Here is a 24,267-nt window from a genome sequence, read left to right on the forward strand (position 1 = left end):
ACCACTTCTATTTCGTTGTAAATACTTTTAAACTATAGATATATACACGATTTATATTAAACATTTTTTAAAATATCAAAAAATTTATAAAATATTTATAAAAGTAAATAAAAATATTAGTTTCCGGTTAATAATTTAATACCCGGGAACCGACCCGGAACTGATCCGAAACCGAACCATAAGTGTTCCAAGTACTCATTGGATACAATTTGTAAATAACCGAATTATCCGGACCCGAACGGATCCTACCCGGAACCGATCCGAATATCCGAAATCCCAGACCTAGTTTAAATGACAACTAGATTTTGACCCGCCCTTTAAAAGGGCGGGATTATTTTTCGTTTTAAATTTTTATTTAACAGAGAAATGTTTTTTAAAATAAGAGATATATTCATATATTTTGTATTTGTTTATAAAACATTTATAATATTTGCATATATTTTTAAAAATAATTGTTTATGTTTACAATACTAATATATTTTGAGAAGGGATTTAAAAAGTGGTACACTTCTAATCAGTAAATTAACTATGAAGTGTTTATATATTTGAAAAGGTTACCATATTTACATTTTAAACTTATTAAACTATTATATTTATAAATTAAACACACATTATAGTTATTCATTATATATTTTAATGTTTCATGAAACTAAAATTTATATTCAAAATTAAATATAATAATATAACTAAAATAAATAGAATGCAATGCGTTTAATATTTTTGTTTTCAAAAAGGAGACACTATAAATTGGGCTTCGATTTGGATTTATAAACTTATTAAACTCAGCCTAAATGGCCCGAGTTTTCATAGATTTCATTAAAAATTAAATAATTTTAATACAACCAATTTAGACAATCTGTTACATTTAGTTATAAGGAAGATATGCGGAGCAAACATATCTATGTATTAAAAATGCTCCCATTCTTATAAGTTTAAAATCTATGGGTCGACTAAAAAAGTTAGATAAGGATATTATTTTTGTTAGTATTTGTTAGGTTTTCGAAATTTTTTTAACTAAAGGCTTGGGTTTCCGAATTTTTTGTTGATCATAAATCCCAATTCCCCGTTAAATATCTATCAGATCTCTTAATATATTTTATTACCAATAAATATTACAGTATCAAATATCTGAAAATATTAATGATGAACAATATTCAATAGATAAAAAAATTATAAAGATATTCATTTAATAAGTCGTTTACGTATTTTTAGAAAACTTTAGTATTAAAGCATCTCCAATGTATGACTCTATATTTTCTTCTAAAATAGAAATCTCTATTATAGAGGTAGATTTGTTATAATGTATGCTTTTATAATATAATTACTCTATTTTAGAGGAAAATATAAAGGAATGTTACTTTTTGTCTCTACATTTAGAGGTGAAAATAGCAAATTTCTATATTTTCTTCTATACAGATTAAAAATGAGGTTTGCATTAATGAAAATGAGGTTTGCAAACCGAAAAATATAGAGAAATTTGAAAGGGATATAGATTAAAATAGAGGTGGGTTGAAGATGGTTAGTTAACTATTATACCGGGCGGCTAAAAATTTGGTTCCACGATGATGACTTTTCAAAATTCATTATATATGATAGAAATATATAAAATTTTAGAATAATTTTATGTTACAATATTATAAAGTCAAAAATATCAAACGAAATCTCCAAAAAATATAGTGGGTGTAAAAACACATGTTGGGTCGATGGAATATAGTAATTAAATTTATTAATTACATTAGTTTAAAATTTACCTATTAGTTAGGAACAAAAAATTTGTAAAGATAGTAAATGGTTCCAGTTTCAATTAGGTGGATTGATAACAGAATATTGATTTACCAATAATATAGGAAGGCAAGACATTAAATAACTTTTAAAAAGGGAAGGTAATTTGATTGCACATAAAAAACTGGATTTTGATTGGATGTCATAAATGTGGCCGAATTTTATTAAAAAAAATAGAAAAAACAGTGGCATTCTTCTGTAAATAATTTAAAAAATTAAGGGTAGAATTCTAATAGGGATTCTGCTTTAATAGTATAGATTATTCGTTGACAAAAAAAGAGATAATTAACTGGTTTCCATAAATGTGACATTGAGAGGTGAAGTAATTATTCAAAAGAATTTTAAGAAACAATATTCATTGACATATATATCTTGAGTAAAATAAGATAGCTTTCAGTGTTCAGAAATATACAATATTTTCTTTCTCTCTATTAATACTTTTCATAACGTTGATAACAATATTTTAACAATAATAACTAAATGTCATGTAATATTACCGACAAAATATATTCTGTAAATCTGATATTCTATAAAAGAGTAAGTCTTATTTTCTCAATCACTAAATTTGTTTTCCTAAAATATCTTAATTGGAAAAGCCAAAAGGCATGGAAGATTTGTGTAGTCCAGGGCCTCCAGGCGTAAGAATACCCACTCGTTTGTCTCCACCTTTAAAGGCGAGAAAACGAACAAACATATGTCTGGTCTTCTAGAAGCCAATGGCATAACTCGTTTTTCATATTTATAATTTCATTACAATTTTTTTGGCTACAAACCTATACCGAAATTTAATTGCCACAGTAGAATTGTTTAAGAATAAGAATGATACAACAAACGCTTTACTGAAGGAACCAATAATGCATACAAAACAAGCCGTAAGAGGAAAAAGTGAATAGGATGATAAAACAGAAACATCAGACATGACTTCAATTATGAAACATCACATTAACGATCTTTTTAGTTCATTATTAATCTTTAAAAATACTCTGATTAATAATAAAAAAATCCCTACAAACTTTATATGTCTACTTAGGGCTAGTTGATTGGAAACGAATATCAAATGGGGAAAGGGGAAAAAATTAAAGAAAAGGTTGGCAAACGGTAGGAGTTAGGGATTGGTATTTGGTAGAAATGGAACAGCCCCTTTTAATGTCACACCTTACAAGTCCTGTAGGCTGTAGATAAATAAATGTCAGACCTTCTCATTACTATTGATTGAATATTTGATGTATATCCATTACCATATCATCCATGCATCGCTCGAGTTTGTTTGGTTTGGGCATTAATGCTTCTAAACATCTATAGCTGTGTTCTCTGTCTTTGGTTAAACTTTTACAGCACGTTTGGTTCTTGTCTAATTTGGTTAAAGAAAAAAGAAACAGACATCAAACTAAACCTCTAGGCCAGTAACACAGTTCTCGACACACACAAAATAAGGCTCTTACAAAAAAAAGGCTCTTACAACAATCGTCACTCTTTGCAGCATTACTGTGAAACTACAAAAAATCTCTGTTCGTCGATTGGTAAGGAATAAGGATATCTATTTTGGATTCATTTTATGGTATTTATTTTTGTTCGAACAATAAGAGGTTGTAGATGTAATAACTACGGTGCATGGTCCGTCCATGTGTCAACGTACCGTCGTTCGGATAAGAAATAAGATAAGTCATCATATCCACATGGACATCTTCTAGAACCATTTTCCAGAATAATTGATTTTAGTTATTGTAAACAAGATATCTCGTACCATTTTGGTGAAAGAGAAAAAAAGAAATAAAGATAAGATCCTTCACGGCATTTTACAATATTTAATGCGTTTACACACATCTAAAAATAAATCAATACAATACTAAAAGGAGAATAATCTCAACTCTTAATCTATCCACGTCCTCAATTTAAATTAGCCTATCATGAGACTCTATTTCGCCATGTCATCTAAACTTCAGTCAAACAATTTTCGTAATGGGCTATTGGTGTGTTTAGAAGAAAATTTTCACTAAGACCCATATCAAGCCCATCTTTTTCATCTCGCATTTACCTAAACGTCTCCCCGACCTTTCCACTTCATCGTCATCGAGTCAACTCCCCCTGGAATCACCGTTACTCACAACCTTCTTTAAATATGTTAAGTCTCATAATTCTTACTAATATCCTTCTTGCTGCATGTGACCTTTCGAAAACTCTCTGTCGTCTCAGTTTATCCTCAATGTTCTTTTCGTGTCGAAGACTCGGGTCCATTTCCATCCCTCCCACTGCTTTCTTCGATTACATATGCCCAGGTGTGTGTATGAGTCTTCTCTTATCTCAGATTTCAGCCATGATCTTGGAATTCATCAACTAGTGTTATACGTATCAAGATCATGTATTAAGTTGCTAGCAAATCTTACACCAAAGATGCATTGGTTGGTAAGAAGTAATACTTTTCCAATGATCTTTACGAAGTAATACCATCTCTTATATCAGTGATGATCTATTTAATTGCAGGACGTTGACGTGGAAGCTGGGTATGACTGGCGGATCGGAACACGAGTGCGAAGAAGTAAGTATCAGAGTATTGCGCCAAAAGTAACGCTGCCTTCATAAGACTATGATGAGTCCTACATTAACTTCATGAGTCCTCACTTATGGTTTCAGGTTGAGGAATACAAAGATTTTGCATCTAGGCTTGAGAGAACAGAACTTTAGAAGGAAAATAGAGGCGTGTTTACGGGATGTTACGCGAAAAATCCAGCTAATGGGGATAATATTCCCATATGGGTAGCTGATTATGTTCTAGCAATGTAACTTCAGTTTCAAAAATTTACATTGCTTTGAAGCATTTGTGTGTAACAAAGAACTATGTGAAAGCTATGGAACCGAAGCAATCATGGCGGTCCCAGCTCATGATACGCGTGATAATTAGTTTGCGTTGAAGTATAGCTTTCCAATCAAGTGGGTAGTGAGGAACGAGGCAAGCTCAAGTGATGATGATCATAAGCAGGTTTATCCAGGAGTGGGAATAATTGAGAACTCATCAAGTGTGGAAACGTGACTTGAAATTAATCAACTATCTAGCACAGAAGCTGCTTTAAAAGTTATTGAATGGGCTGAGAGAACCAGAAATGGAAAGAAAAAGGTTCCATGTTCATGTCTTCTCTCATTTGGATTATGTAAAATTTTAGTTCTTCGTTTCTTACTTGAAAGGTTTTGTTTTGGCAGGAAATTACAAGTTGAGAAATTGGCTATTTGCAGGGCAGCGTTACTGGGGAGAACCTATCCCGATCTTATTCTTGGATGAATCTGGTGAAACTATTGCGGTGAAAGAATCTGAACTTCCACTCACTTTGCCTGAGTTGAATGATTTCACTCTCACTGGAACAGGGGAACCACCACTTTCAAAAGCAGTTTCATGGGTATGTTTTTGCTGTTACCATAATTAGCCTTTTGGATGCTTTAAATGGAGACGGACATTTGGGTATGATTGATGATTTTGTAGGTAAACACCGAAGATCCTGCAACAGGAAAACCTGCCAAAAGAGAAACAAGTACTATGCCACAATGGGCTGTGTCTTGCTGGTAAAATGTCTATTTATAAGATCTCTTCTCTTCTTGATTCATGTTTATAATAAGCAAGAATGTTGAGCTATGTAGTGAGAAACTATACAAAAACTACATGATTTTTTTTTTTTGCTATATTTTGTTCATCATAGTCTTTTTTATTTATCTCCAGGTACTATCTGAGATTCATGGTCTTTTATCAGGTTTACATCGGAATTTAATCTTCATAAGTGTTCTGTCATCATTCAATATCATTTAGCCAACAATACTTAATTCTAATGACATCTCTTTTGTTTGGTTACATTGTACTTCCCTTAATGAACTCAGAAGATCTTACCATGCTTACAATGTAATGCGAAGTATAAGTAAAGATTTGAAGAGGTGTGGTCTATAACTGACATCTTAGTCTCTTTGACTTTGATTTATGTTTTCTTACCGTTCAATTTATCGTTTTTGATCCTGTAGCTTATATATGATACTAAAACTATTTACAGTGATCTTTCAATGATAAATCTTCATTCAGTGTTAGATCTATGGCGGGCGCCCTTTGATTTATGCTACTCTATTTTTGACCAAACACAGATTTATACTATTTATAGTTAATAATTACTAATTACCTTTTGTTTTCGACCTTATCTTCAGAAATTCATATTACACTCTTTATAAATTATAGTTTCAGACCTAAACTTCAGCTTGGAGTTCTGAATATGAGAACAATATTCTTGGCAAGCTCAGCAGGACGACAACGAATGGTGTGAACATGAAACAAAGATAAAATCCATAGAAGAAATTTGGCAGGAGCAAATGAGATCTTTGCAACCCAGTACGTCCATTGCAAAGAGAAGTCTAGAGGCTGAGGATTCCGCTAGAAATTTGGATGCATATGTTATGTGAAGGCTAGCAATTATTATGGGTTTAAGCGTAACAAGCCGGTTAGCAGAAGAATTTCTTCAGACAAAGAACTCAAGTGTCTGGAGATGACTCAAAGGCCTTGATGGATCTGAAGTCTGGTAAGGTGGAAGTGAACTTGAATCCCTAAAGGGAGCTAAGGAGGCTGAAACAGATGTTTGAGACCTGAAAGAAGAATTACGAAAGGAGACAAAGGGAAACAAAAACGATACTAAGCAAAGTGAAGAAACTTTGGATAGGGTGAAGCGTAAGTGATGGGAGAGGTAAAGGAGTACCAAGTAGCGGTGGTCTGTTTCTTTACTTGAGACGCAAGTTTCTTTTTAACACGTTTGGTGTTATGAGGTTTTGGTTTGTTGCTGAGATGTAAGAATACATGGTACTAAAAATGAGTCATATTTCTCATGCCCATCTTTTTTGATCAAAATTCTCATGTACATCCAAATCTACTTGCAAATTTTGTCAATATTTTTATATTAAACATGTATTTAAGTATCTATTTGTTAAGGTTCCATTCCAAAATCATGTGGGCAGACCAGTGTTGTGTACTGTTCCTTTTCGTTATTTAGAAATGAAATGAAATGAAAAAACATAATTTTAAAAGGGTGTTATTCAATCAATGAATTTAAATCAACTGTCAATGTTTTGTAATCAATAAAATTTAAAATTAAGAAACAGTTTTAGTTTGTGAATTTTAATATTTAAAGACTCCACAACAAATGATTTGAAATCAATTTTAAATATAAATAAATTTAAAATCTTTTGAAGTTGAATAACACTAGATTAAAAAAAAATCATTAAATAACTAGCAAAATTTAAATTAGATTTATAAATACTATATCCAATAAAATTAGATTTAAAAATAAAATTATCATTTGAATAACAGTGGATATCAGACATGAATTAATAACACCCATTACGAATTTTGAGACATCATATTTTAGAAATTAAGGTATATTTTCTTTAAAAAAATCTTTAGTATATAAGCTTACATAAATTTCTTGAAGTAAACATATATAACACTGCATGCAATGTTCTTAACATAAATACTTTAACACACACATAAAATTATATATAAAAAATAAATTTTTATATTTTATATTTTATATTGACGTTTTCCTTTCTTTTCTATTATATGACATATTCACTTAGAACAAAAAAATCACATGGTTAAATCAAAAAAAATTCAACAACAAAAAATGTATATTTATAAAAATAAATATCAACATATTGTTTTTAAACAATGGATTTAGATAAACGCCTTTGATTAGTGACCTAACTTTGTGTTAAATTTGTAATTTCCTCTTAACATTATTAGAAGCTTCATAGGAAAATTATGCAAAACTAAACTGGTGTTATGAAATACGAAACACAATAGAACAAAGTGAAGTTCACCATGTTAAAGAAATAATAAAATATTTTATTGGGTTAGATATTCTATAGTATTTTTGATCAAATATTATGTAATACTACTTTCAAATAAACATAAATTAAAATGGTGAAAATATTGTATATTATCCGCGCGTAGCGCGGAAAATAGATCTAGTATGAATAAAATCGAAATCGTGTGGCCCATCCCATATATGGGAAACTTAAATTATTAGTAGACATTTTATTGATTCAGTGTGACTGTACTCTGATGTAATTTTAAAAAATTAAGCCGACATGTATGAAAAACAAATTATTAGTAGACATTTTGAATGAATTTATTCGGTGTGGTTTGATACGAGAATTTTTTTAACTAAAATTGCCTGATCAGCCTGCATCAGATCGTTGTTAGTCCTACAAAGAAAGCATTTTACATTGAAAGCAACTCTAGTTTGGATATGAACAAAAAAAAAGCAACTCTAGTTTGGATTGTCCACTCCAGAAAATATTTATGTATGATACAAACTAGATAAAAAGTTGGGCAATTTGCTGGATATTCATAGCAAGTCCATAAATGAAGAATATAGCCATGCTACAGTAATACTTCTTTGATGTGACAAGTTATGTTCAAAATGGACGAATCTCTCCCTTATAGCGCGTGAAGAAGAAATGCAAAGTGAAAAGAAAACTCATATGCTCAATGTTATACTAAACATATATTGTAGAATAGACTTTTCACTTCTATATCATAACACATTTAACTTAACTAATCTGAGATTGTAAGTTCTTGTCCAGAGATGCAATCTATACCATGACGCGGAAATAGTATAATTAGACGAGAACGTTAAGATATCATTCAACAAGCAAATACTTTAAACTCAAACTCTAAACCCTAAACCCAAACCATATACCCTAAACTCAAACTTTAAACCCAAATCCTAAACTTTAAATCCATACCATAATTTGCTCTATAATATTTACAAATATGATATACTATAAGCAAAAAACAATCAAACACAAATCCATATACCCAAATCTCAAATTCTAAACCTCAAACTCAAATTTTAAACCCTAAACCCAAACCCTAAACCCAAAACCCAAACCATATATCATAAACCCAAAACCCTAAATCATAAACCTTAAACCCAAACCCTAAACCCAAACCATATACCCTAAACTCAAACTCTAAATCCAAATCATAAACTCTAAATCCATACTATAATTTATTCTATACTATTTACAAATATAATATAGTATAGGTAAAGACAAACAAACAAACATAATCCAAATCTTAAACCCTAAACCCAAATCCTAAACCTTAAACCCAAATCCTAAACCTTAAACTCAAACTATATACCCTAGACTCAAACTCTGAACCAAAATCCTAAACCTTAATCTCATACTATAATTTGTTCCATACTATTTACAAATATCATATAGTATAGAAAAACACAAACAAATAAACACAACACCATATACCCTAAACCGAAATCCTAAACCCTAAATCCAAACCATATACCCTAAACCCAAATTCTAAACCCTAAACCCAAACTCTAAACCCTAAACCCAAACCCAAACCCTAAACCCAAACTCTAAACCCAAATCCTCTAGCAAGCAATCCTCAAGCAATGTATCACGGTTTATACAGGTATAACATATTAAACGTAATAAGCAAGAACGAGGTTACATTAAATGAAACATACATGACGAAATGGTGGCGTATGATAAAACGCGAACAATAAACTTTACTACTCTAAATCCATGCAACATTGTTCTATACAATTTACAAATATCATATAGTATAGGCAAAGACAAACAAACAAACACAAATCCATATACCCTAAACTCAAATCATAAACCCTAAACCCAAATTCTAAACTCTAAACCCTAAACCCAAACCCTAAACCATAAACCCAAACCATATACAAACCTAAACCCAAATTCTAAACCCAAACTCTAAACCCAAATCCTAAACTCAAACTCTAAACCCAAATTCTAAACTCAAACTCTAAACCCAAATTCTAAACCCAAACTCTAAACCCAAACTTTAAACCCAAATCCTAAATCCTAAACCCTAAACCAAAATCATAAATCCTAAACCCAAATCATGAACCCTAAACCCAAATCCTTATACCCTAAACCCAAATTCTATATCTTAAACCCAAATCCTAAACCCTAAAATCAAACCCTAAACATAAACTCAAATCCTAAACTCTAAATCCATGCAACATTGTTCTATACTATTTTCAAATATCATATAGTATAGACAAAGACAAACAAACGAACACAAATCCTAAACCCTAAGCCCAAATCCTAAACCCGAAACCCAAACCCTAAACCATAAACCCAAACCACATAACCTAAACCCAAGCTCTAAACCCAAATCCTAAACCCAAACTCTAAACCCAAATCCTAAACCAAACTCTAAACCCAAACCATACTATACTATGATCTTAAAATAGAATAGAATAGGTTATTCAAAATTACTGTTCATCTTCCCAATTCAATCCATCGATTCTTCATCTTCTTAAATCCATTAAAACTACGTTTCAATCCATAATACACATTGGAATGGCTTCGAAAATGATTAAATAAACTACTATACTTTTCAATTCGACCAGACTCACTTTGATTCCTTCGTTTTGATAAAACAATAGAATCTTTTGCAAAGTTCTTCACAAAATTTACAGGTTTTGTGACTTTGTTACTGAAAAAAAAATAGTAAGATAAACAAATAGGAAGAAGAAGCGCGTGAGTTAGATGGAATAAGTGAGGGCAATTTTGTATATATTGTAGATAATATATGGTATATCATAGCACATGGCTTATAATGGCTATGTTCTTAATTTTTTTCCTATAATGGTTATGTCCCCTAATTCCCCTAAAAAGTTTTAAATTCCTCTTTTACAGTATTTTTGTCTGTTTGTTCGGAAATATCAAGAATAATTAAGTGATGACAATAATAGAGATGCGGCAGAAATTACTATAAAAAATAAAAATAAAAGGTGATAATTATCTATGGACCGTCTTCTTCAGCATCTTATCCCCTATAAAAGGACCCTTTGCTACTTCGCTTACCAATCAGATCTTCTCGAGTGTCTTACACGATAGTTTCCAGTCAAATCACAAAACCTTGCTTTTAATACTCTGTTTTAAGTGTTGTCCAAATAAAAAAAAATACTCTGTTTTAAGAAACTTACCAGGTCTTGTAGTAAGAAGATAACGAAATCATGAGAGTGTCGGAGGAATTTAAAGTAAGAGGAGACTTTCAGAGTCGTCGGGATTTAATCTCGGGACTACCGGAGGAATTAGCGACGGAGTGTCTAGTTAGAGTTCCGTTCGAGTTTCACTCTTCCATGAAATCAGTTTCGCGGTTATGGCGAAGCTTAGTCTCCGACCGTTCTTTTGAGCGGGAACGGCGAAGAGCTGGGAAAGACGAGTCTCTTCTCTGTCTTGTTCAGCCATTGACTTCTTCACCTTCGTCTCCGGTTAATTCATCTGTGGACGGTGAGGTGAGTGAGAAGAAGAAAGAGGAGGAGGATGAGGAGGAAGGAGAGTCTCATTCACAACAGCAGCAGCAGCAGTTTCAGCAGCCGCGAGTGATTGGAACGCCGCTTTACGGATTAAGCGTTTACAACGCGACGCTTGACACGTGGCACCGCGTCGCGATTCCCGAGCGGATTCCTCTGTTCTGCGAGTGCGTCGCGCTGCAGGACGCGGGGAAAGTGCTGTTGATCGGCGGGTGGGATCCGGAGACGTTGCAGCCTGTCAAGGACGTGTTCGTGCTTGATTTCTCCGCGGCGGGGAGGGGGTGGAAGAGAGGGAAGCCGATGTCGTCGGCGAGATCGTTTTTCGCCTGCGCGGCCGTCGGTCCGACGAAGGTTTACGTCGCCGGAGGGCATGATGATCAGAAGAACGCGATCAAGTCGGCGGAAGTGTACGACGTGGAGGAGGACGAGTGGTCGGCGATTCCTCCGATGAGGGAAGGGAGGGACGAGTGTCACGGGTTCTCGATGGCTGCGGCGGATCTTGGATTCTGCGTTTTGAGCGGTTACGGGACGGAGACGCAAGGCCAGTTCCGATCCGACGCTGAGGTTTACGATCCGGTTTCGAATACGTGGTCTGTAGTGGAGAATGTTTGGCCGTTTCCGGATCTGAGCCCGAGAGGTCGAACAGCCGCGGATGCTGGATCCGCCGGGGAGTTCAGAGGTTGCAAGTTGTGGTGCTTTGTTGACAGCCAGAGACAGTGTCAGCCTCGTTGGGAAGTTGAGGACGATTCGACGAGATGGAAGTTGGTTATGGAAACGATTCGGCTTCCGGTGACGACGATGACGTCGGTTTTCGCGGGAAGCTTGAGTGGTCAAGCGGTGGCGATGATTGGCGGCGGCGGGGAAGAAAGTGGGACGATGATGATGAAAAATGGCGGGAAGTGGAGCCACGTCAGCACTCCCTCTGGCTTTTCTAGTCTACCTTTCTCCTATGCTTCAATCTACGTCTGATGATCCGAAGCTGAAGAATGAACAATCTCTGTTTTAAGAGCGAGACTTGACTCGACGTTTTTGAGTTATACGAAAATCCAGTATATAAGGGTGTTTTTATAGTCGTACAAAACATGAAATCTTGGTATTTTTGTAAAAAAAGAATGGTATCTAGAGATGCAAAATGTACTATTCTGGACGAAAAGGCACAAATGAAGAAGAATGGTTTAGTGTAACTTGTCAAAGTAATTGCCACTCGTCTTCATGCTCCTCACCAGATGTCTCTGTACATGTTATAGTGGTGGACTCTGCAATTCCACAGTCACCAGTCCTCTGAGATTGAGTCACCCTGAACAATGGAGAGCGCCATTGGAGTCTCCAGATAGCATCGTTGTTCGCATACTGAAATCATCAAAATCACGTGTTACTACCAAGTAGCAAGTTCAACAAACCAATTCATATTTGTTTAAGAAACCGAAACTGAAATTGAATTGTGTAGTCAGACAAAAATAAACCGGCATGGAGTTTAGGTGTACAGCACTGGTTTAGAAACTGGTTTCAAATTCAATAAAAGAAAAACCGAACTGAAACTGAACCAGTGCAGTACCTTTGTTTCGGCAATAGAATCCAAGAGCTAGCGGCGGGTCGAGTGAGTTCAACGGAACATAACGTACAGTACTGTAGTAGATAAGCAGGAGTAATAATACGTGAAAATCATGAGGGGACAAAGAAGTAAGTGAGGCAAAACTGAATCAATCAACTCACTCACTTGCAATGGTAAGGCGAGGTGTCAGCATCTTGACTTTCTTTGTTGCCTGTCGCTACCTACCAACCAGTGCCGATAAGGTTCAATCAGTGAGTGAGACCAAAATGTGGATGAAGCACATGGACTGTGATTTAATAACAGTCCAAAAACAGTTCAATTTCTGTCCCCAAACCAATCAGACAATAGATAGATTAATGTGAAAGAGACAATATAATGAAAATATGGACCACCTTGATGTCTCAACATCAAATCAAAGCATGCCAGATCAAACGTACAGTAATTATGATTCTATCCAGATTCTAAAACGTGGATTCAAAAGGAGTGGTCTGGAATACCTGTTGAACATCGAGCGGATCAAGTAGAAACCTGTATCTTCTTGAACTCCAACTATGTAAAGTTGATGGCATGATGCACCTGGTTTGCCGCCCCAAATTCCCAGGCTTTGGGGGGAACGTGAAAGTGGCTATCTGGAATGTACCTGACAACAAAATTAGAATCTTTTTTCTTTCAGAAAGATATCAATAGTTGCATCGACAAAAGTCCATAATATATCACTACTGCACACGAGTTCCATTACCATCATATCCACTCCATAGTATATATTTAGATTCACGTGCGTATAGCAATCAAATTTGATAAAATCACAAACCTTGGGTTCACTTTGTCAAGTCCAATAACCAATGGGACCAAGAGAAGAACTGACGTCCACTCAGTTTCTCCTTCTGAATATTCCAAACAAGTTTTGGTGACATCTTCTATACAGAGAATTGGAGCTCCACCTCTCTCCTCATCTTCGCTGCCAGAAATGATATGAATAGCCATGGAACACGAATTCTTTAACACCAGTTTGTTCTCTTCTCTTCCGAACTAATGCTTCCCATGATCGACAAACAGCATATGGTCCTACCCATGAGCCAGCAGCCAGGCCATAAGATTCTCCAGCTAGTATAAGATTGTGAATCGAGAATGCTGAAGCCTCAGAATCACCAAAAAGTTCTAAGATATCTAAGTATTCCTCTTCAGGCGGCTGCATTTTCAGACCAAACAAAGCTCATTTTTCAATGGCCTGATTCGTGATCAACCAGATGGATGTTCCTAGTATTGTATATTGTCATGGACTTGACAACACAACTAACCTTAGATTCCTTTTTCCTCCAAGACTTTCTCAGCCTTTGAAATTGCAATGCCTGTTAAAGATGAATCATAGACCATATGTTAAGAGAAATATGAAGCCTAAAGCTATAAGATGATAACTACTCACAAAAGCAAACCTGTGCAAAGAGCATCTGGCCACTTCTGAGCATGCAACCCCAGTTGACATCACTAGTATAAGTTTTATCACCAATAGGCTCAAAACCTGTAAAATAACACAATGAGTTTTTCCTGTGACCCACTTAAAGCTAGCTTGAGTTGAAGTGGATATACAAACCTCTACGATATGTCATTAGTATCAAGGAACAAAAGTCTTGTCTGAGTGCATCTGCTACTTCTGACGATTCACTTTCTGAGATTTTATAACAAATCTCAGTAGCCATATCTCATTTATGCTGCTGGAAATGCCGGTCCTACTCGGCCCTAAAAGACGGTCTTGAAGTCTCCTGATCGCCCAACTAGCCATAGAAATCACTGTCCAACCATTACGTGTGGTACAACCTGGCTGATGCTCGGGTGTTGAAGCCTCCCTAAGCGTTTGCGAAACTAAAGGAAGTGTCGAATCTGACACTAGAGAAGTTGGTGATTTATCAAAGTTCTCAACTGGGGTTGATGAAAAACATTTTGAAGCAATAAACATATCACATATAGCTTTCATCACCTAGACATATAGCACCAAATGCAACATGTCATGCCTACTAATACCAGAGAAATCTATCTTTTGTCTGCAATAAGAAGCATAAGAGATCAAAAACAAGATCAGGTTAACATTGAACAGGCTAAAGGCACACACAGAGTTAAAACCTAGATCCAAACTGATGTAAGAAAAAACAAGCCTAACCCACAAAAAAATCTCACATATTATCTTCTATGATCAAGAATCAGTAACGAGCTAAAACTTCGACAGGTTTATTAATCAGCCTAGAAATCTTTTCTTTACTCGAACCTAGGAATCAAAGAGGATATATAAAGGCACCATAGCTACTTGAATCTGATATTTAAAGGCTCCATATTGAACAAATCCATAGCACTAACTACAAATTCATGACACAACTCATGCAATCGACTCGAGACCTCTAAGGCTCTAACGCACTACTTGCCTCTCGTAGATCGACAGTGATCACTCAGTTAGTCTCAACTGTAGCATCGTCAACTCGAGGAAATAAGCACACTAGTCACAGGGGAACAAGAGAGAGTATGAGCTCAAATTAACCAGAAAAACAGAGGCACACAGATTCACAGTTCAACAATTTTCGACACCTAGTAGAATCGTTCAGGCTGACTAGTGACGACGGAGATAAGACCTCCGGCGACGAAGGGGATAACGTGAGTGCGAATTAACGGAGACGAAGAATGGAAGTTTTGAATTGGTCAGAAGATCAATCGCGTGTTTATCATCTCTCTCTCCTCTCTTTTTTTTTTCTTACCGTAATTTATCTACACATTTAGATTAGATTAATGTATTAATTAAACAGTGCGTTACCAATCATAATCCCTGGGCTTGAATTAATTTAATTAAACAAGGCCTCCATCATTTACAAAAGGGGAATTTTCAAAAATACAACTTTTAAGGTACCATTATTCATCTTTACCACCACTAAGTACATATTTTCAAAAATACCTTTTTTATTAAAATGTTAAAGACTCTTATATCTTTATTTTTATATGTTTTTCAAAATTTTAATCCAAAATTCTAAATCCTAAACCTCCAATTCTAAACCCTAAACCCTAAATCTTCAACTCTAAACCCTAAACCCTAAACTATATACCCTAAATTCAATATCCTAAACCCTAAACCCTGAAACCTCAACTATAAACCCTAAATCCTCAACTCTAAACCCTAAACTTTATACCCTAAACCCTAAAACATCAAATCTAAACCCTAAAACATAAAATCTAAACCCTAAATCCTAAACGTTCAAATCTAAACTCTTCATTAAAAGTAGTGGTAAAAGTGGTTAGTGTAAACATGAAAAGTGGTACTATGAAAATGGTATTTTTGGCAATTTCTCTTTACAAAATTACAATATTACCCTCCATTTCCCCGATTATAGATTTATTTATTTCAAATCCAGCACAACTGCCGCTCGTTTCTTTTTTTTCTGTTCGCGACTCTTCACTCTCATTGTTTCTTCATCATCATCTTCTTCTTCTTATTTTTCAGTCCGATTAGGGTTTTGAAAATTTTCAGCGACCTATACACCACCGAAGATCTTCGATCGTTGTGTCTATTGCTATGAGTACCGCTAAGAAGAAGGTTACGTTCGATCTTAGTCTGATTTCTCTGTTTCGTATTGCCTTTTAAAAGTTCTTCTCTGATTTTTTCTAGGGTTCCGATCAGAATCAAACAAGTAAAGGATTCATAAAGTTCTCGAAGCAGATTGGGGAATCCGAGGAATTGAACTTCATAAAGCGCAGTATCTTTTCAACTTGTCAAGTTTTTATTTTACTTCCAACACACGCTTTTGGATTTTGTTTTCACAATGATCACTGTTTCAAGATATATACCTGGATAAGAAGTTCAACAAGAAGGTTAAAGATCATGGCATCTTCTGTTCTTGCTCTTCAACTCTATGCGGCACTGACTGCAGTTGTGGGTATGTGATGTTTAATTGTTTATTGGTATGTGGTGTATCTTGTAGTTTATATGTTCCTTAACCATCATCTCATTTTTCGTTTTTTTACAGGATTTTGCTCTCAAGCTGTTCATCTAGTTGCCAGTGTAGATGTGAGTGCACTAACAAGCCGTTCCAACAAAGACGTATCAAGAAACTGAAACTAGTTCAGGTTGGTGTATGCTGCTGCTGCTACAAGTTGTTGGCCTTTTACAAAAGAATGCATAATGTTTTGAATAGATTGTTTTCTTGTAGACAGAGAAATGTGGATATGGGATCGTAGCAGATGAAGATATCAATCCAGGAGAGTTTGTCATCGAATATGTTGGGGAAGGTATTGTGATTGTTTGGTTTCTTATAACAGACTCTGCTATTGTACTGCTTACTGTGGTGACATTTATTACTCGATTTGTAGTTATAGACGAAAAGGTTTTTCAAGAAAGGCTTAGGAACATGAAGCATAAGGAGGAGACAAATTTCTACTTGTGCCAGATAAACTCGAACATGGTGATTGATGCTACTTACAAGGGAAATAAATCAAGATATATCAATCACAGCTGCAATCCTAACGCAGAGATGCAGAAATGGTTTGTTCATCTTCTCATGCACTTTTCTTATGATCAAAGTAACTTTGATATGACACTTTTAATAGGATTATCGATGGAGAGACAAGGATCGGCATCTTTGCGAGCCGTTACATAAACAGAGGAGAGCACTTGACCTACGATTACCAGTAAGAACATTTATTTCCTCACTATCACTGCCGATGAAGCCCCTTCGTGATACTGTGATACTAAGATATATAGCAGGTTTGTTCAGTTTGGTGCAGATCAAGATTGCTACTGTGGTGCAGTCTGTTGCAGGAAGAAGCTAGGTGCAAAAGCTAGTAAAACAAAGAACATACACTCGGATGAAGCTGTGAACCAAACGGCATGTAAAGCAGTGACTAGGAAACCACCCAAGGTAAGACTGAAATTGAAATCTATATCGATCATAAGCTTACATATAGATGGCATTGTTGAATTGGCTCATGATTATATTTTTGGTAATGCTATAAACGGTCAACTTTTAGTTATTGCAAACAATGTGGTGTTAGGTTAAAAAGACTCGAGGCAGACAGGCCCCCGGTTAGTATTAATTCTTAAAAGCTCGATTTTCGACAAGCTTTCTCGATTCAGAGGTAAGGGAAAAAACAATTTGGATGCGTCAGGAGAATCTCGGAACATTCATGACCAGAGGAAAATATGTTGCCCGAACTGCATTGGTGTGGTAATCATGTTGGCACGTTCCACAAACCAGAGGTAAATACATTTCTGCATTCCTGTAAATTGATTCTCGGACTCATTTTGTGACGTATTTGGATATTTTCAGGTGTTTTGGCATCATTAGAGAGTTTGATGAGTGTTCAAGAAAGCACTTGGTACGACTCAACTCTCAGTTCTGTTGTTCACCATCGTTTTGTGAATCTATGAGAATAAACAGTTCGTCTTTGTCCAGGTCATGTACGAGGATGGTGTTACAGAGACCATCGACTTGTCCAGAGAAGTTTGGGAGCTCATAGCTGTTTGATACTACTTCAGCCTACGTTCTGATTCCATTCTTTCACCTTTTAATTTCTCTTGAATAGTTGAAAGTTGTCTTTAACCGGAGTGTATGTGCTATAGTAACCAGTCCTGATAGTAACCAACCAAACTGTCTCGGTTGGCAAATGATGTGTGTAGTGTAGACTTTGTTGTTGTATCCACCAACTCGAATGTATGTGAAATGGTTTGGAAGACCCAAGTGTTTTTGATGTTAAAACCGGAATGGATTTGGTTATTTGAGGACCATAACCAGTAGCCGGTTTGTTCTGTTTGTAAGTCCCAACTATTTATTAAATAAGCGCACGTGAAGCTTCTGGGCTGCAGCGTCGGTAGATTAGAGTATTCGTTGTAGCAGTTAATACCACGCGCCGGTGAACGACAGTGGATTGGGTTCCGGTGGTAGGTGATGTGGGGTCTTTTATCTCACCTACCTTAGCTGAATAGTTTAGAAATTTATATGCTTAATTGTATGTTGAACGAAATACTCGCCTATTTTTTTTATTAGTTGATGTCTTATGGTTTTGCACATTGAATAAAAAACATTTAATTTTAAATTTTTTTGTACAATTTTTTTTGCACCTAAATCTACTTTAACCAATAACAAAACAGGCTAAAAATCAAATAGTTATATAACATAAAAACTAATAATTTTAACATTAAAATTGAAAACATTATCTAATTTTGAACAAATTAATTTCTTTAAAACGTCACATATTAGAGGGAGTAGTGAAGTATGTATCAATATTTCAACCTTAATCAAAAAGAGAAACCGTTAGTTTACGTAACATGTGTTAAGATAGGGAACACGTATTCTCTACGGTCGTTTTACCGAAAAAAATTATGACATAGCTATCAAAATTGATGACATGTCATATGGTTAAATATGACATGGATAATTATATTTAATACTGATATATATTTTTAGATTTTTTTTAGAATATGACAATAACTCATATATTATATTTAATATTGATTTATATTTTTGGTAAACTTTGTAGAATATGATAATAACTCATAAATCATTAATACAATAAATATATTCAAATATGACATACTTAATTTCGAGATATTATATAATTTTACTTTTATAATTATACAATTTTTATTATTTAAAATTTTCTAAATTTTCTGATTTAAAAATATATTTTTTTTTTAATCGTAATATCATTAGTTTCTTTTAGATATCTACATATTATATAAATATTGTTTAATTTTAATTTTTGATAACTATACAATTTTTATATGATTTTTAGTAATTTTGTAAAAGTTGATCTATTACATTTAACCAAAAGAAATAAATCATTTTTTATATAAGATTCTAACTCTTTATATATACATATATATTCTTAAATATAATTAAAATTATATATTTTCTCTAAATTTTATGCTTAATTAAATGATATTTATATTAATTATTGGTAAAAATAATAAAATATGTAATATTAATAAATTATATTTTTAAATATAAAATTTAACTTTTAAAAAATTCATCATTGCACATGGTGCAAGAAAACACCTAGTATACATATATAAGGTGTATATGCCACAAAAATACTTTTACTAATCTTAGAAAAAACATGAAATTTGCCATAAAATAACACAAGTTAATTAATCTTATTTTGCAAATACTATTTTATGATAATAATATGTATACAAAAATAAACAAATTTAAATAAAATTAGTTTTACCAGTTACCACCACCAAACCTTTTAGTACTATAAAAGATCTTCGAGTGAGAGAGATCACTTGCCTCTCCACCACTACTATAACTCATCCCACATCTAAGATTCGAATCTCACCGTCGACGATGAAGGTAGTAGACAAGATCAAGTCCGTGACGGAGCAAGGCCAAACCGCCTTCTCCTTCGAGTTCTTCCCGCCGAAAACCGAAGACGGCGTCGAGAATCTCTTCGAGCGGATGGACCGACTGGTCTCCCACGGACCTTCCTTCTGCGACATCACCTGGGGAGCCGGCGGGTCCACCGCGGATCTCACGCTCGAGATCGCCTCGAGGATGCAGAACGCGATCTGCGTGGAGACGATGATGCATCTCACCTGCACCAACATGCCCGTGGAGAAGATCGACCACGCGCTCGAGACGATCAGATCCAACGGGATCCAGAACGTGCTCGCGCTCAGAGGGGACCCGCCTCATGGCCAGGATAAGTTCGTTCAGGTGGAAGGAGGGTTCGCTTGTGCGTTGGATCTGGTGAATCATATTAGGAGCAAGTATGGTGATTACTTTGGGATAACTGTTGCTGGTTACCCTGGTAGTTATTCAAAAAAGTTGCTTCCTTTTTTTTTGGAAACTTCGTTGTTTGGTTTTGTTGATGTTTTTTTTTTTTTGGAATCAGAGGCTCATCCGGATGTGATTGAGGCTGATGGGCTTGCTACTCCTGAGTCTTATCAGAGTGATCTTGCTTACCTGAAGAAAAAGGTTTGGGCTTTGTGTTTTTTTGTGTGTGTTTGGTGATCTGATGGGTTTGGTTTTGTGGAACAGGTTGATGCTGGAGCAGATCTGATTGTGACGCAGCTGTTTTATGATACTGATATTTTCCTCAAGTTTGTGAATGACTGTCGGCAAATTGGGATTAACTGTCCCATTGTTCCTGGGATTATGCCTATCTCTAACTACAAGGGGTTCTTGCGTATGGCTGGTTTCTGCAAGACCAAGGTACATTTTCAGTGATCTCTTGTTCTGAATGATATAGCTGGCAATGTGTAGAGACATGTTATCTTTGTGTTTAAACTGCGTAAGATTAGATTGATATAGCTTGCAATGTGTACACACATGTTGTCTTTCTGCTTAAATGCTTTAAGATTAGATTTGAGTTTAACTGCATATATGTCGTTGCTTTTTGATCATATAAGATTACGTTAGACCCTTGGTGATGTCTTATTACTAGTGTTCTCGGATAGCATTAATATTCCATTCATGCTGTAGATACCTGCTGAGCTCACTGCTGCGTTGGAGCCTATCAAGGACAATGAAGAAGCTGTTAAGGCCTTTGGTATTCACTTTGCAACAGAAATGTGCAAAAAGATATTGGCTCATGGAATCACTACCCTGCATCTCTACACACTGAACATGGACAAATCAGCTATTGGGATATTAATGGTTGTTCCTTGTTTCCTTCAATCTCTTTTCTTTTATATTCCACGCATAATAAAAATATGTCATTTATGGACACTGGAGAACCTAACAATTGGTGCTGAACTTGCAGAACCTTGGTCTGATTGATGAGTCAAAGGTTACTCGTTCTTTACCTTGGAGACGCCCAGCAAATGTTTTCCGTACTAAGGAAGATGTTCGCCCCATTTTCTGGTAAACCTTCATTATGCTTCTCTTCTTTTGATTTTGTCTCGCCAGTTGATGCAGACAAACTTCTATGTACGGAGAGAATAATACCATTTGTTTTTGTCTGCATCTTTGCAGGGCAAACCGTCCAAAGAGCTACATATCTAGAACAAAAGGCTGGAATGACTTCCCACAAGGACGTTGGGGTGATTCACGCAGTGCATCATATGGTACCCTTTCGGATTATCAGGTACCACATACTCATTAGCTTTTGTGACAATCTACTTTAGGATTTCTTACGTTGAACTAGGAAATGTCTTTGAGTTGCTCTACTTCATCTGCTTAAGATTATATTTGCATACTGCTATAGTGCTATTTCCCCTACCATTATAAGAAGATGTTTGTTTCACGTGTGCCCTTTTGCTTATGTGTCTTTTATTGCCAACAAATGTTGCTGATCTCTATATGCATTTGCTGACAGTTCATGCGCCCACGAGCACGTGACAAGAAGCTTCAACAAGAATGGGTCGTCCCATTGAAAGGCATTGAAGATGTTCAAGAGGTAGCCTTTCCTTTTCTTAGCAGCCATATAAACTGATTCGTTCATCTTTCACCTTATACGCAATCACTTACAAGTTATCTTGAAAACAATGCCACAAACCAGAAATTCAAGGAACTCTGCCTTGGAAGCTTAAAGAGCAGTCCATGGTCTGAGTTAGATGGACTCCAGCCAGAGACAAAGATCATTAACGAGAAGCTCGGGAAAATCAACTCCAACGGCTTCTTGACCATCAATAGCCAACCATCAGTCAACGCAGCCAAATCTGATTCCCCAGCTATTGGTAATACATTTATATATTGTTTCTTCATATAGAAATGATTGATCCCCTGTTTATAAAGCTTATCCGTTTAGTAGTTGTGTTAGCTTATACCAAAAACGTTTAACTCCATTGGGAACTTTGCAGGGTGGGGTGGTCCTGGTGGTTACGTCTACCAGAAAGCTTACCTAGAGTTCTTCTGCTCAGAGGATAAGCTAGACACACTAGTGGAGAAATCCAAAGCTTTTCCTTCTATCACCTACATGGCCGTGAACAAAGCAGGGAACTGGGTATCAAACGTTGGTGAAGCCGATGTGAATGCAGTTACTTGGGGAGTGTTCCCAGCTAAGGAGATTATTCAACCGACAATTGTGGATCCAGCCAGTTTCAAAGTCTGGAAAGACGAAGCCTTCGAGATTTGGTCAAGAAGCTGGGCTAATTTGTACCCAGAGGATGACCCTTCTAGAAAGTTGCTCGAGGAGGTACAGAATCTTCTTCATTTCCATTCTCTTCTTATCTCAAACCAGATTGGTATTTGAACTTGTAATGATGATTGGTATCTTATCAAATATGCAGGTGAAGAAGAGCTACTTCCTGGTAAGCTTAGTGGACAACGACTATATCAATGGTGATATATTCTCCGTTTTTGCTTGATCTCTGAGAAACCCAACAGGGATGAGGAAACTTTTCGATTTCCAGTGATTTGTTTTTGTAATCTTTCTTTATAAACAACCCTTATTGATGAATCAACAAAAAGAAAAACATCAGTTTCATTGCAATAAAAAAATTCGGCTCTGGTGGCTTGTTCTTTATCTCTCTCAATCTCTCTCTGAAAACAAATACAGTAAATCAAGAAATGTTGGCATTTTTCAAAGTGTTGGAAGTAACAAGACCAGAAGATGACCGCATCAAATGCTCCTTAAGCATCGAAACACCAGAATCATCAGTCTTCAACAGCGGTTGAACCGCTTCCCACATCTTCTTCTTCTGAACCTGCAACGAAAGGTTTAACAAAACTTGAGAAATGTCATGAGGACTAAAAGACTAAGAGAGACCTTTTGTTAGTAAAGTAAAAGACCTTGTTAGGAGGTGCAGGCTCAGGAAGCTGCTCAAGATCTTCTTCATTACCAAACCAAACTCTATCCCCAGGAACAGACCCTTGTGGTGGAACCAGAGGCTCAACATTCTCATGGGATGAGTCGGAAGCACAGAGAAGCATCCCACATGACTTGACTCCTCTCATGTTTCTTGGCTTCAGATTAGCCAACACCACAACTGATGCACCCTAATACATTCACATATTCGATTCTTCTTTCAATCTTAGTAATGAGGCAAAGTTCAAAAACAAAGACCAGAACAGAGTTGAAGTGTTGGGAACAAATGAAAGCTGACCTGAAGGAGATCGAGAGGGACGTATTTGACGAGACCACTGCAGATGATTCTCGGCTCAGCTTCACCTATATCGACTTCTTCAACATAGAGAGAATCAGCCTCCTCGTGTTGCCAAGCTTTCACAATTCTTCCTACTCTTATGTCTAACAGATTCGCCGTCTCCTTCACATTCTCCTCCACCTCCTCCTCAACAGACTCGATCTTCTTCTCCGGTTCATCCGCTGAAACCGTCGTCGCTGCCGTGCAGAAAGTAGTAACTCGAGGCCAGGAGCTTCGACGGTGATGGTTATTAACGGCAGAGATTCCAAGAGATCGAGAAACTGCCACTACCGTAGTCGTTGTTTTCAATGAAGAGGAGAAGCAACGAGGGAGTTGACCACGGAGAGGAAGGGCGGCGAAAAGTCCAGCCTTTACTATCATCGCCGCCATTGATTTAGTTTAGCTAAAATCTCTCTCTCTGTTAAGTGTTATCTCTTCTTCTTCTTTGCCGTGTCTTTATATAAAAGATCACTTTTTAACCGAAAGCAAGAAGCTTTACGCCACTTCTTTAATGAAAAAGAAGATTAAGGTAATTC

General features: G+C 35.7%; 5 protein-coding genes and 1 long non-coding RNA gene across 9 annotated transcripts; 4 read left to right on the plus strand and 2 right to left on the minus strand.

Annotated features, from left to right (window-relative positions):
• The first annotated feature begins 3,810 nt into the window (after nucleotides 1-3,810).
• LOC108860090 (uncharacterized) lies at nucleotides 3,811-6,627 on the plus strand. 4 transcript variants are annotated; one of them, XR_008946439.1, is made up of 8 exons: nucleotides 3,811-3,903; nucleotides 3,976-4,058; nucleotides 4,264-4,318; nucleotides 4,414-4,894; nucleotides 4,978-5,171; nucleotides 5,255-5,334; nucleotides 5,489-5,697; nucleotides 5,990-6,627. It is a non-coding gene; the product is annotated as an uncharacterized LOC108860090 (long non-coding RNA). The 4 variants fall into 4 exon arrangements; XR_008946438.1 differs by having other exon boundaries at nucleotides 3,813-4,058; nucleotides 5,489-5,519; nucleotides 5,644-5,697; XR_008946440.1 differs by having other exon boundaries at nucleotides 3,811-4,058; nucleotides 5,011-5,171.
• Nucleotides 6,628-10,665: 4,038 nt separating this feature from the next.
• Nucleotides 10,666-12,304, plus strand: LOC108862948 (F-box/kelch-repeat protein SKIP20). The gene has a single exon (XM_018637222.2). The coding sequence runs from the start codon at nucleotides 10,821-10,823 to the stop codon at nucleotides 12,087-12,089; it is 1,269 nt and encodes a 422-aa protein (XP_018492724.1). The 5' UTR covers nucleotides 10,666-10,820; the 3' UTR covers nucleotides 12,090-12,304.
• On the minus strand, nucleotides 12,202-15,423 carry LOC108862949 (cysteine protease ATG4b). Its single transcript, XM_057010631.1, is given in 11 exon segments — nucleotides 12,202-12,470; nucleotides 12,676-12,746; nucleotides 12,838-12,893; nucleotides 13,170-13,283; nucleotides 13,285-13,297; nucleotides 13,484-13,669; nucleotides 13,671-13,861; nucleotides 13,971-14,021; nucleotides 14,106-14,191; nucleotides 14,264-14,359; nucleotides 14,362-15,423. Coding segments are annotated over 11 exon segments (1,227 nt in total). The 5' UTR covers nucleotides 14,645-15,423; the 3' UTR covers nucleotides 12,202-12,390.
• Nucleotides 15,424-16,098: 675 nt separating this feature from the next.
• LOC108861680 (putative histone-lysine N-methyltransferase ASHH4) lies at nucleotides 16,099-18,217 on the plus strand. Its single transcript, XM_018635608.2, has 12 exons — nucleotides 16,099-16,243; nucleotides 16,316-16,403; nucleotides 16,487-16,583; nucleotides 16,674-16,773; nucleotides 16,857-16,935; nucleotides 17,017-17,188; nucleotides 17,254-17,334; nucleotides 17,411-17,564; nucleotides 17,698-17,728; nucleotides 17,812-17,902; nucleotides 17,973-18,021; nucleotides 18,099-18,217. The coding sequence occupies exons 1-12, from the start codon at nucleotides 16,223-16,225 to the stop codon at nucleotides 18,168-18,170; spliced, it is 1,035 nt and encodes a 344-aa protein (XP_018491110.1). The 5' UTR covers nucleotides 16,099-16,222; the 3' UTR covers nucleotides 18,171-18,217.
• Nucleotides 18,218-19,928: 1,711 nt separating this feature from the next.
• On the plus strand, nucleotides 19,929-23,114 carry LOC108861678 (methylenetetrahydrofolate reductase (NADH) 1). Its single transcript, XM_018635606.1, has 10 exons — nucleotides 19,929-20,454; nucleotides 20,539-20,621; nucleotides 20,685-20,858; nucleotides 21,129-21,302; nucleotides 21,409-21,509; nucleotides 21,621-21,732; nucleotides 21,964-22,044; nucleotides 22,147-22,324; nucleotides 22,448-22,782; nucleotides 22,877-23,114. Exons 1-10 carry the CDS (start codon nucleotides 19,992-19,994, stop codon nucleotides 22,952-22,954), a joined length of 1,779 nt encoding a protein of 592 aa, XP_018491108.1. The 5' UTR covers nucleotides 19,929-19,991; the 3' UTR covers nucleotides 22,955-23,114.
• LOC108861682 (uncharacterized) lies at nucleotides 23,055-24,184 on the minus strand. Its single transcript, XM_018635609.2, has 3 exons — nucleotides 23,693-24,184; nucleotides 23,379-23,585; nucleotides 23,055-23,293 (listed from the first exon to the last, which is right to left on the minus strand). The coding sequence occupies exons 1-3, from the start codon at nucleotides 24,119-24,121 to the stop codon at nucleotides 23,150-23,152; spliced, it is 780 nt and encodes a 259-aa protein (XP_018491111.2). The 5' UTR covers nucleotides 24,122-24,184; the 3' UTR covers nucleotides 23,055-23,149.
• Nucleotides 24,185-24,267: the final 83 nt, after the last annotated feature.

The sequence above is a fragment of the Raphanus sativus genome, chromosome 5, assembly GCF_000801105.2.
Source record: "Raphanus sativus cultivar WK10039 chromosome 5, ASM80110v3, whole genome shotgun sequence".
In the NCBI taxonomy this organism is placed as follows: domain Eukaryota; kingdom Viridiplantae; phylum Streptophyta; class Magnoliopsida; order Brassicales; family Brassicaceae; genus Raphanus; species Raphanus sativus.

Bases quoted from the DNA above. Each gene is read 5' to 3' on its own strand.
- LOC108861678 (XM_018635606.1), top strand. From the start codon at position 19,992: ATGAAGGTAGTAGACAAGATCAAGTCCGTGACGGAGCAAGGCCAAACC. The intron at 21,303-21,408 runs GTTGTTCCTTGT...CTGAACTTGCAG, and splicing joins CAGCTATTGGGATATTAATG to AACCTTGGTCTGATTGATGA. The intron at 22,325-22,447 runs GTAATACATTTA...GGAACTTTGCAG, and splicing joins ATCTGATTCCCCAGCTATTG to GGTGGGGTGGTCCTGGTGGT.
- LOC108861682 (XM_018635609.2), bottom strand. From the start codon at position 24,121: ATGGCGGCGATGATAGTAAAGGCTGGACTTTTCGCCGCCCTTCCTCTC. The intron at 23,586-23,692 runs GTCAGCTTTCAT...TGAATGTATTAG, and splicing joins TCCCTCTCGATCTCCTTCAG to GGTGCATCAGTTGTGGTGTT. The intron at 23,294-23,378 runs GTCTTTTACTTT...CTTTCGTTGCAG, and splicing joins AGCCTGCACCTCCTAACAAG to GTTCAGAAGAAGAAGATGTG.
- LOC108862948 (XM_018637222.2), top strand. From the start codon at position 10,821: ATGAGAGTGTCGGAGGAATTTAAAGTAAGAGGAGACTTTCAGAGTCGT.
- LOC108861680 (XM_018635608.2), top strand. From the start codon at position 16,223: ATGAGTACCGCTAAGAAGAAG. The intron at 16,774-16,856 runs GTTGGTGTATGC...GTTTTCTTGTAG, and splicing joins AGAAACTGAAACTAGTTCAG to ACAGAGAAATGTGGATATGG. The intron at 18,022-18,098 runs GTACGACTCAAC...GTCTTTGTCCAG, and splicing joins AGTGTTCAAGAAAGCACTTG to GTCATGTACGAGGATGGTGT.